Raw genomic sequence first — 12,344 nt, 5'->3', positions numbered from 1 at the left:
AGCCATTTGGCCCATCAAGCCTGCGCCACCATTCAATAAGACCATGATTGTGGCCTTAACTCCACTTTCCTGCCTGCCCCCATAACACTCAACTCCCTTATCAATCAAAAACCTGTCTAACTCAGCCTTGAACATACTCAATGACCCAACCTCCATTGGTTTCTGTTGGAGAGGATTCCAAAGAGAAAAGAAGTTCCTCATCTCCGTCTTAAATGAGGTATCCCTTATTTTCAAACTCTGCCCCCTAGTTCTAGACTGTCAGCATTTACTTGTCAAACCCCCTCAGAAGCTTATGTTTCAATAAGATCACCTCTCATACTTGTGGACTCCAATGAATAACTTTCACAGATAGGCTGTCTGCCTTAAGTTACGATTTAAACACTTAATAACCTAAATGTAAAACTAAAAGTTGTTTATTCCCTAATTTTTCAAATTATGCAGAAAAAAAAGAGGTCAGCAATCCTGTTCAAGTGTGAAGATATCTGTCAGTTATAATGAATAATACTGATGGATGCTGGGAGATATTGTGCCGTAGCCATAGAGTTGGGGCAACTGCAGGCACAGAGCTATAAACTTAGGATCAATGTCAACTGTATGCACAGACCTTTGAGAGGCTGAAATGCCCAAGTAAAAACTTAAATCAAGGTTATCAAAAACATGAAGGATATTCCACAGGCAAGTTGAGACAGAGTCATTACAGCACAGAAGGCCATTCTGCCCATCAAGTCCTTGCCAACTCTGTCGAGCAACTCAGTCACTACAGTTTCCTGCTTTATCTCCACAGCCCTATAAGTTTATTTCCCTTAAGAGCCTATCCAATTTACTTATGAAATCAAAGATTGTCTCTGCTTCCATCTCTTAGGCAGCAAGTTTCAGGTAGTTATCATCCTATGCATAAAATGTTCTTCCTCCTGTATCTCTTGCCCAAAACCTTAAATCTATGTCTCCTAGTCTTGTGTCGTGGAGCTAATGAGAACAGCTTTTCTGTGTCTACCTGTCATAATCATGTTCATCTTTATCAGATCGCCCCTCAACCTCCGGTACTCCAAGTAGAACATGCTATTAAATATGCAATACTTCAATGTTACTATGTGAGAAATCTTGAGACAGTAGCTGACAGGCTAAGGGGATAAATTGGACAATTCATAAAATTTCTTAAGTATTCTGAGTAATTTGAATGCTCCACTTTCTCTAATAAGTTTATGATCTAATTAAAGCAGCAAACATTTCAATTGTAACTATTAAATTCAAATAACCCAGAGAACACAGGTCAAATCTCACAATGGCAATTTGAAAATTGTGTATTCAATTTAAGAAGAATCTGGAAATAAAAAGCTGGTATCAAAGTTACAATGAAGTTGCCAGAACGTCATAGAAATCCAACTGGTGCATCAATGTATATTGTCGTCAAATTTGCTTACGATACAAAGATAGGTCAGAAAGCAAGTTGTGAGGAGGGTTAAGATTTGGGAGATAGAGTATAGTGTGGGAAAATGTGGGGTTGTCCACTTTGGCAAGGAGAATTGAAAAGCAAGTGATGTAAATAGAAAGAGACTGCTGAATGGCTGTGGTGCAGAGGGATCTGAATGTCCTCATACATGAATCAAAAACATGTAGCAACATGCAGGTACAATAAGTAATTAGGAAGGCAAGTGGAATGCTGGCCTTCAGTACAAGGGGGATGCAGTGTAAAAGTAGGGAAGTCTTGCTACCACTGTACACGGCATTGCTGAGGCTGCATCTAGACCACAGCATACAGTTTTGGTCTCAATTATTTAAGGGAAGAATACTTGCATTGGAGATAGTTCAGAAAAGGTTTACTAGGTTGATTCCTGGAATGAAAGATTTTTTTAAAATTCATTCAGAGGGTGTGGGCATCATTGGCTAGGCCAGCATTTATTGCCCATCCCCAACTGTCCTTGAGACGGTAGTGGTGAGCTGCCTTCTTGAACCGCTGCAGTCCATGCGGTGTAGGTACACCCACAGTGCTATTAGGGAGGGAGTTCTAGGATTTTGACCCAGTGACAGTGAAGTAATGGTGATATATTTCCAAATCAGGATGGTGAGTGGCTTGGAGGGGAGCTTGCAGTTGGTGGTGTTACCATGTGTCTGTTGCCCTTGTCCTTTGAGATGGTAGTGGTTGTGGGTTTGGATAGTGCTGTCTAAGGAACCTTGGTGGGTTCCTGCAGTGCATCATGTAGACAGTACACACTGCTGCTACTGTGCATTGATGGCAGAGGGAATGAATGTTTGTGGATGGAGTGCAAATCAAGTAGATTGCTTTGTCCTGGAAGGTGTTGAACTCGTTAACACTGCACTCATCCAGGCAAGTGAAGAGTATTCCATCACATTCCTGACCTGTACTTTGTAGATGGTAGGCAGGTTTTGGGGAGTTAGAAAGTGAGTTACACACCACAGGATTCCTAGCCTCTGAGCTGCTCTTGTAGCCACAGCATTTATATGGCTAGTCCAGTTCAGTTTCTGGTCTTATGGATTGTCTTATAAAGAAAGGTTGAGCAAGATGGGCCTATACTCATCGGAGTTTAGAAGAATGAGAAGAATATATGAACCTGGGGGAGCTTGACAGGGTAGATGCTAAGATGATGTTTCCTCTTGTGGAGGAATCTGAACTAGGGGGCACAGTTTCCAAATAATAGGTCTCCCATTGAAGATAGAGATGAGGAAAACTTCTTTCAGCAGCTCTTCAACCTTTGGAATTCTCTATCCCAGAGAGCAGTGGAGGCTGGGTAGCTGAATATACTCTAGGGTATTGGGGCAGGAAGGAAAGTGGTGTGGAGGTCACGATCAGGTCAGCCATGGTGATAATGAATTGCACATCAATTGAAAGGGCTCTTGCAAAAGTCACAAATGACATCTTAGTTGGGTGTGACGATGGTAACCTATCTGTCCTCTTGCTCCTGACCTGTTTGCAGTCTTTGGCATGGTTGACCATGCAATTCTACTCCAAGGGCTCTCCACCATCATCCCACTGGGTGGGATTGCATTCACCTAACTCCATTTACATAGATCCAGTCATACCCAGGGTGCTGCTCTTCTTGCTCCCATACCATTACCTTTTCCAAGGGTCTATCTCTAGTTCCCCATTTCCCATCGCATACTGCCCCTCAGTATCATCTGAAAACAGTGTCAATTTCCAAATGTATGGTGATGATACTCAACTCTACCTCACTTCCACCTCTCTCAACCATCTCTTACATTATCAGACTGCTTTTCCAATATCCATTACAGGATAAGGAGCAATTTCCTCTAACTAAACAATGGGAAGACCGAAGCTATTGACTTCTGGAGACAGGCTTTTCAAACCACACAATCAGTAAGGGCGCACAAGAAGACAGGTAACTACACCAGAATGAGACAGAGGCTGAGTGAGTAGCAAATTAGGTTCATGTGGGAACTCAGTGCATGGGGGAAAAGAGGTGCAGTGTACATAGGAATTATTCTAAGTTAATTATGTGAGCAATTAAATGGAAAGGGGAGTGGGTCTAAGACTAGTATTTTAAACTTAAATAATGGCAACTATGTGGGCATGAGAGCTGAGCTATCTGAAGTGAACTGGGATACTAGGCTAGGGGATAGATCATTAGAGAAGCAATGGCAAATATTTAAGGGGATATTTCAGAATACGCAGAATAAGAATATTCCTATTATAAAGGAAAATTCTAAAAGAAGGACCCACCATCTGTGGTTAACTAAAGTTAAGGAAAGCATCAAACTTAAGGAAAAAGCATATAACTGCGCAAAGAGGAGCAGCAGGTCAGATGATTGGTCAGAATATAAAGAACAACAGAGAATGATTGGAAGGTCAATCAGGAGAATGAAATTAGAGTTTAAGAGGAAGCTAGCTAGAAATGTAAAAATAGATAGCAAGAGTTTCTATAGGTATTTAAAAAGGAAAAGACTAGGTAAAATGAGTATTTATCCTTTACAGAGTGAGAGCAGGGAGTTAATAGTAGATAATAAGGAAAAGGCAGATGAAATGAACAAATATTTTGCTTCTGTCTTCACTATAGAGGATACAAAGAACATTCCAGTAACAGCTGTAAATCAGAAACTGGAAGGGAGAGGGGAACTTGGTGAAATTACAATCACAAGGGAAGGGGTATTGAGAAAACTGATGGAGCTGTGGGCTGACAAGTCTCCGGGACCTGAAGGATCTCATCCTAGGGTCTTAAAAGAGGTAATAGGTGCGTTGATGTTAATTTTCCAAAATTCCCTAGGTTCTGGAAAGGTTCCATCAGGCTGGAAAGTAGTAAATATAACCCCTCTATTCAAGAAGGGAGGGAGCAGAAAACAGGAAACTATAGGCCAGTTAGCTTGATGTCTGTTGTGGGGAAGGTGTTAAGAGTTGGTCTTTAAGGAGGTTATAGCTGGACACTTAGAAACTTTTTTTTTTAAAGAGAATTTTTTTTTCTGAGGATTGTGCAACTTTGGAACACTCTGCTTCCGAAGGCAGGGTCATTAAATATTTTTAAGGCAGAGGTAGATAGATTCTTGTTAGTGTAGGGAATCAAAGGTTATCAGAGATAGATAGGAACGTGGAATTCAAAACACAAACAGCTCAGCCATGATCTTAACGAATTGTGGAACAAGCTTGAGGGGCCAAATGGTCTACTTCTGTTCCTATTTCATATGTTCTGTCATCATTACAAACTCTGATCTCTAGCTATCAACTCCAGCCCTCTCCTTGACTAGTGTCTGAAGCTGAACCGGACAGTTTGCATCCTTGGTACCAAATGTTACCCCAGCTTCCTACTGCATATCCAAACTAAGATTGCCTATTTCTATCTGTGTAACATCGTCCATCTCTGCCCTATTTGGTTATCTGCTGCTGAAACCCTCACCCATGCTAGACCTATAGACTTGACTATTCCATCTCACTTCTGACCACCCTCCTTAGTTTTACCTTCCGCAACTGTAGGTAACCAAAAATTCTGCCTATTACCTAATACCCCTTATATCAAGTCCCGCTCACTCATCTCATCTGGGTTCACCAACATTGGCTCCCAATGGAGCAATTTCTTGATCTTAAAATTCTCATGCTTGCATTCAAATCCCACCATGATGACTCCCTTCTGTAGCTCTGCCAATTCTGGCCTCATTTGTTATTTATTTAGCATGTGCATTGTCACAGAACCAAGTAACAGTCTTGTCAGTGGCTAGATGGAGTTCTTTTAAGTCCACCTTCAAATTTAATCAGTGGATACTCCTCAACAGTGTGCGTTGTTGTTCGGAGTACACCACAGCTGCAGCCTGGATGATCTTGGCGACCCCACTGATGTCGGGTGGCTGCACAAGGGCCTTGGCCAGTTCGGAAACAGTTTAAAAGGGCCCACTGTCAGTGGGAAATCAAAGTTAGGTGGATGAGCAGTGGGATCAAAGATGAGAGTGAGGATTCTGATGGATGTTTACTCCTGCCATGGTCCTCAGCTGTTACTCCTCAAATGTGGTGGGTTTAACCATATGGGCTGGCCTGAGGGAAGGCATACCATGCATTGAGGAGAACCTTGAATAAGGGCAGTCTTGGGTTGGAGTAGATCTTCTCCAGTAGCTTGCCTGTTGTAATTAATCTCTTGATGTTTGGTGGGGGCAGGGGGGAAGGTTTGGGGAATAGGGGGGCAGGACTGGGAGCTAGGAGAGGTGCATTGGTCGAAGAGTATCTGTGATGATGCGCATTGTGGAGTTGAATTCAATAAATTTGATATATGCAAATCAATCTGGCCTCTTGAGCATTCCTGATTTTCATTAATTCATCACTGGTGGCCCAGCCTTCAGTAGCCAAGGCCCTAAGTTCTGGAATTTCCTCCAGGCCTCTCTTTCTTCTTTTAAAGGCATTCCTCAATGCCCACCTCTTCGACTAAGCTTTTGGTCATCTGCCCTAAAATCTTCTATGTGACTCAGTGTTAAATTCTGTTTGATGACACTCCTGAAAATGCCTTGGGGCCTTTTATTACTTTGCAGTAACCATATAGATGCAAGCTGCTGTTGCACATGCATGCAGAGCCAAGAAGAACAGCCAATCAAGATCATTTGAACTGGTATGCAAAACAATGCCAATACTGAAATATAGTCCCAGAGCCAAGTAAGCATGTTGGAATTAGTTATTTCACAACGTAACTGTTGTAATGGTATTAATACATAAAAGTTTGTACATGTGCAGCAATAAAATCTTATCAACAGAGCCTCTTAACCAATCCATAAAACTGAATTTTTATCAGGAACAGCAGATATGAGTATTTGAAATTTAGAATGCAGGCATGATGAAAAATTAGGTGCCCTACCTAACATCTGCATAGGAATAAAAATAATCTAGATTACAAAGAGGTGGCATAACAAGCTCTAAGGATGGTCACTAATAACATTAAATTGAATTTTAAACAGTCACTTTTTAAATGATCATGACTAGAAATTTAATATGCTTCTACATATTACACAGGTGAAATATTGTTCCCAAAAATATGCCTTAAGGCAAACTCAACACCAATGTGTTTTTTTTAATTTTCCCAGGTCAGCTACTATTCCCAGCTCAGAGTAAAATTCTCAATTCAATACTCATCATGAGCAGTTTAGTGTGTGAACTAACACCCATCATGAAATTGGTCAAGCTTATTCTAATCAATAAAACAAATTTCATCTTTATTCAAACACAGAAGTCCATTGTACAATGTAACTTAAAAGTCAGCTATTGTAAGCATTGTACCTGACATTGGCTGAACAGGTATGGGTGCTTCTTCCCAGCTGTTTGGTCAGCAGTGAGCCACTGCAAAGCTGAAGCTTCTGGTGATGTCTCATATGAAACCTCCACGACTGCATGCTGGCCCCTGCAGGATTAGAAATTTTATAAATCAGTATCAATAGTCTCACATTATTCCTCTAAAAGCATAGTGCAGTGTAAAGCATACAGACCAGAAAATCTCAGGTTTGACATCCTTTTTATACCAAGTTAGTTGCTATCCTTATTAAAATTAGCTAAGTTACTTCAATAGTCTTCAGTGCCCTAAATGGAGGGAAATGTAAATATGCCAGGATTCCAGTGTCTACTTGCTATCCAGTTATTCCCAAGAGAAACTTGTATGCAGAAATGAAATGAAGATAAGCTTAGCAGTGACACCATTCATCTTGGACTAGATGACAATCTTAAGTTTAGCTCAGTTGGTAGCATTCTGACCGCTATCAGAAAGTTTAGAATCAAACCACTCCAGGCCAAGAGCACACAACCCAGTCCAACATTTTAGCACTGCATTGTTGGCACTGCCATCTTTCAGATGTTAAACCTGCTCTAGTGGGCATAAGACACCTTTGCACTGTTTGGAAAAGCAAGGAAGCTCTCCCTATTCAATATTCATCCCTTTGCCAATATTAAAACAGGTTAACTGATCATTTATCACATTTGCTTTTGTGGGTTTTTTTTGCTGTGCATAAAGAGAGTGCCATCTCTCACTAGAGTCAATACACATCAAAAGTAGCACTTTAAGGTGCCCCTAATACTATTAAATAATTCCAAGATAATTTTTCTATTTTTACCAGCACTCACTATGTAGGGTAACATGGATACCCTATCAAGTAACTGAATTGCTGTATTCCTGATGTCATTTTTGCTGTTGTATTAGGTCAACAAAAAACTGACATTGTCTGTGCATGTGGAAAAGATTGAGAGCTGGAATGTTTCCCTTGATGCTGGGATGCTTAAGGGAAAAGAGGAACGTTGTCAAGGCTGTCATTTAAAAAATTAACACTGGTCTTACAATTACAAGTCTAATTACAACAGGCAAATTTAAATCATACATTAATAGTCCATTATTGCAAAATAACACTAACACATGTGGTGAGGCCATTGATCAGTTATTTAGCATCACACAAACCCATTAGGACACGAACAGCAACTAACGTTTATAAAGCATGTTTAAAATGTCTCAAGGTGCTTTTTAACAGAGGCTTAAAAAATGCCGTTAACTTCAAACAACGGACCATCTTGAAAGTTCTGGCCAGGTCTAGGATTGCTAATATAGTTTTCAACAACACTGATCCATCAATGACCTTGTTACCTTTGTTACTCACCTCTGGAACCCAGCTCCTGAATGCATTGTTTTGGATCTGTCCAAAGTTTTGGATGGGGTTTGGCACTATGTACTTACAAATGCGTTAATAATTGTATGGGTTTCCAATTAGTTTCCCCTTCAATCACTATATCTGCATTCCAACTATAACTTTCCCATTGGAAGAAATAGTTTCTCATTATCTATTCCATCATTTTACCATAATTTTAAACACCTCAATTCCAATACCACTCACTCTTCTAAACTCAAAAGGAATACATCACAGAGCTATGCAACTAGTCCCACAACTTAACCCTTTACACTCTGGCATTATATTGTGAATCTGCACTGTACCCTTCCAAGGACAATATATCCTTCAGCTCTTCTGTGATTAATTACATCTACCAAGTAGGAGACCTTGATGCCAAAACTGGCACTAATGTAGTAATTCACGGCACACATTGGTTTCTGGTCCACCGTGAATGTGGACCCGTCCTACATATTAAAGAAAACCTAATTCCCCAGAACTTCTAGGTTCACATTGGAAGTACAGTTAAGGATGGAAGAAACAGAATTAACATTTCAGGTCAATGCCCTTTCTAGCATTTACTATTTTTCATTTCAGATTTTTAGCATGTGCAGTATTTTGCTTTTGTATTACAATTAAGTGTATGCCACAGGATTAGACAAGGTGATTCAAGTTTCAGCATAAGCTGCAATGGAGATGTTGGGAGGTAAAGCTGGTTAAGTATTTGTGCTTGGTTCCAAGTTAAATAATTCACCAACATTTGTCATTCAAATTCACATACGAAAAATAGGTCCTTGGAGAAGTACCAGATGCTAGTCACCGTCCACTGAATCATTGACTTATACAAAAGGAGATTTCTGCAGCACTTATTCCCTCTTCTCTAGAGCTTTTCTCTAGCTTTCTATTAATCGCAGGAGATGAACTGGCTGCAAGTTTGTGGGAAATGGCTCATCATTATGCTCCCAACAATAAGCGTGGGGTAAGCTTCATGGACCAACTGGTCCTTTCATGTTTGCAAACTGTGGTATAGAAGAAAGGGTTAAAACTGGACTCTTCAGAACCATAGAAAACGAATGTGAAAGAAATCTGAAAACACATGCCTTTAAAATATCTCTGGTTGGTGTACAAATTCCAGATCTAGGTGTGATTGCAATTATAAATGGAATCCTAACAAACAAGTTTAAAAACAAATTGGGGTGAGAGTGACATTATAAATGCCCTCATTCCTGTATCCAGATTTATACTGGAAACTGTTATAATACTTGTCAAGTTATTATTAGAAACTACCCCATGAAGGCACAGCAGCAGCATCATTAGCAGGAGGATATAATTAAAGTGCAAGTTTTACATTGGCAGTTTCCATTATGAATGTGGGCACAAGTCGATGTGGATGTATGTAAACGTAAGGATATAATATATGCCTTTAAGATGGGGACTAAATCGATTTATCCTGCTCCAATTATCCCCCACCCTTTAACCTCGTCTCATCTGAAAACTACAAGGTCTTGACTCCCACCTGCAACTCCATGAAAACTAGCTAGTGTTAAATAACAAGCTTTGACAGCAATTATTAAATGAGAGAAAATTTAACAAAGTAGAAAACATTTCCTAGGTTTTAGCATCATACCGTAGCAATTTAAATGGAAGGGTAATCGTTAAGGGTGTTCCTTTAAAGCAGTGCTTATTTCCAAGTGAAAACTCGACTTCCTGTCCATTGGCAGTAGCCTTGAGTATTTTAAGGTCTCTTGTATCCAAGGTCTGTAAATAAAGTGCAAATGTTGAAACTATACAAAATAATTACAGCTAAGTATGAAGCAGTTTTACAAAATTTTGCTTAAATCAGTTCATAGCTAACCCAAATGAAGCAGGCATCTTAAGCATCATTTAAAAACTAGAAAGCATAATTTTACTTGCCTTTAACTAAGCAACCAAAAATCCCAAACATTGTAAATATAAAAATGCTTTGTTTGCTGGGGTAACAAAACTACAAAATCATTTATACTGAACTAGTTTACACCTTTGTTACACAGAGAGCACAAATCTATATACTTCTCATCCCAACCTATATCTGAAAGAAATGGACACTTGGGAAAGGTCCCAGAGGGCAGTCAATGCCCATAAAAAAGGTACTGCAGCTACCGTCAGAGCTGCAGAGAAAATTGGAAAAGGCGGCAATGTAGCAACGTGACCATCTCATTTTTAGATATCAATCAAGCAAATGTGTGGCAATTTTTCAACAGTAGCAATGTTTCAACAGCTACAGCTTATCTTCGGGAGGAAAAGGATAATAAATTGCACAGTTTTTTTTAAACTGTAGATTACATTAGGTTCTACATCAGCAAAATTCAGAGAGCTAATTATCACATCACAAAGTCCACATACCTCGGTTCTCTCTGGGAAGTGGTTCATCAAAATGGCCTAACAGTTTACTCAGCTCAATTTTGCTGAGTGTGCTCCAATCAGTTGCTGCAACATTGGCAAAAACTCTTTGTACTGTGGCTCAAAATCATGACTGAAATAGATTTATCAGAAAGCTAGTCTCAGAATTCTCCAATGTCTAAAGCCTGATCATGATTTTAATTGTCTTTGATATTTTTAAAGTATTACAAATAATTAATTAAGATTTCATCTACTAATCCACAGCATAAAATGAAAATACTGTACAATTCGAATTTTTCCCCAAAGTCAGTATATGAATTCTAACTTAAAATTACAATTGTTTGAATAAACATAAAACTCAACTACTGCAACTGATGTGATGGAAAGCTTGTCACATTTTCAGAACATTTAGTTGAGCTCTGTTTAAACCATTCCATTTCTCTCTTCCTTTAGGACAGTCCTTAAAACCTTCCTCAGGCCAAGTTTTGATCACCTTTCCTCATATCTTATGTCACTTAGTATCAAGTTTTGTTTGCCAACATTCTTGTGAAGCACCTTGTGATATTTTACTATGTTAAAAGGTGCTATATAAATGCAAGTAGTGACTGCACTCCACACCCACCTCCTGGCTTGAATTTCACATTATTTTACAGGCTCTCAGGGGTCCATGGGCCCCAGTCGACACACCTTCCATCACTTTATTGATGATTGAAAGCGTACTGATGGGGCAATAACTAGTCAGATTCATTGTAGGCCAAACTGGATTTATCACGTGTTTTGTGTACAAGACATACGAAGACAATTTTCTACTTTTGTCAGGTAGATGTCATGAAACAGCTTGAATAGAGGTGCAGCTAATTCTGGAGCACCTGTCTTCAGCATCATAGTTGTGATGTTATCATGACCCACTGTCTTTGATGTATCCAGTCATTTCTTCATATCATGTGGAATGAATCGAAATGGCTGAAGTTTGGCTTCTATGACGTTGGGGTTCTCAGAAGGAGACTGAGATGGGTCATCCACTTGGCATTTCTCGCTAAAGGAGTCTGAAAATGCTTGTGTTGCTTTTTGCACTGGTGTTGGGTTCCGCCATCATTAAGAATGGAGAAATCCCTGAAGCTTCTTCCTCCATTTAGTTAATTGCCCAACACCATTCACAATTGGATGTGGCAGAATTGCAGAGCTTGGATCTGATGCATTAGTTGTTGAAATGTTTATCTGCATCAGGTATGCCAAACCATGAAGTAACAGATTGCGGTTGAGTGCTGAAGGCCTACAGAACATCATGGCCATCCAGTTTTGAACTGCAAGATTTGATCTGAATATATTTCATTTAGCATAGTGGTTGTGCCACACAACACACTGGATGCACCCTCAGTGTAAAGACAAAACTTCAGCTCTGTTCAATACTGAGAAGGAGAGAGGCCACTGCAACAGGTGGTTTGATGAGAAAGAGGTCAATTGGTTGCCCCCTCCTACTGGTTCCCTCCCCTACTCCCTACTCGGCAGATATATCCTTCTGCCCAACCAGCTAGCTCTACAGTAGTGCTACCAACCCACTCTTGGTGATGCACACTGAAGTATGTTCTATGCCCTCTATCTTCAGTGTTTCCTCCAAGCGGTACACAGATTCATAAGCTGAGAAAAGGCAGTGGTTGTTAATTAGCAGATTCCCTCACTCATGTTTGATCTGATGCTATGAGATTTCACAGGGTCCAGAGTCAATGTTGAACACTCCCATTGCTCCTCAAGTCCAAGAGGTACCACCACCTCTGGGTGACTCTGTCCTGCTGGTGGGGCAGGACGTACCAGAGATGGTGATGGAGTAGTGTAAGACATCAGCTGAGAAGTATGAATCTATGGGTAGAATCATCCCAGATTTG

General features: G+C 40.0%; 1 protein-coding gene across 1 annotated transcript in view; it reads right to left on the bottom strand.

Moving 5' to 3' along the window:
• Positions 1–12,344, bottom strand: part of lta4h (leukotriene A4 hydrolase) — a 56,025-nt gene that overhangs the window by 41,795 nt on the left and 1,886 nt on the right. The window contains exons 2-3 of the mRNA XM_041203429.1: positions 9,710–9,840; positions 6,719–6,839 (exon numbers count right to left, since the gene is read on the bottom strand). Coding sequence (XP_041059363.1) covers positions 6,719–6,839; positions 9,710–9,840 — 252 coding nt within the window. The remainder of the gene's footprint in view (positions 1–6,718; positions 6,840–9,709; positions 9,841–12,344) is intronic.

This window comes from Carcharodon carcharias, chromosome 13 (assembly GCF_017639515.1).
Source record: "Carcharodon carcharias isolate sCarCar2 chromosome 13, sCarCar2.pri, whole genome shotgun sequence".
In the NCBI taxonomy this organism is placed as follows: domain Eukaryota; kingdom Metazoa; phylum Chordata; class Chondrichthyes; order Lamniformes; family Lamnidae; genus Carcharodon; species Carcharodon carcharias.
Note: the sequence above shows the minus strand (reverse complement) of the source record. Positions and strands in the feature narration are given on the sequence as shown.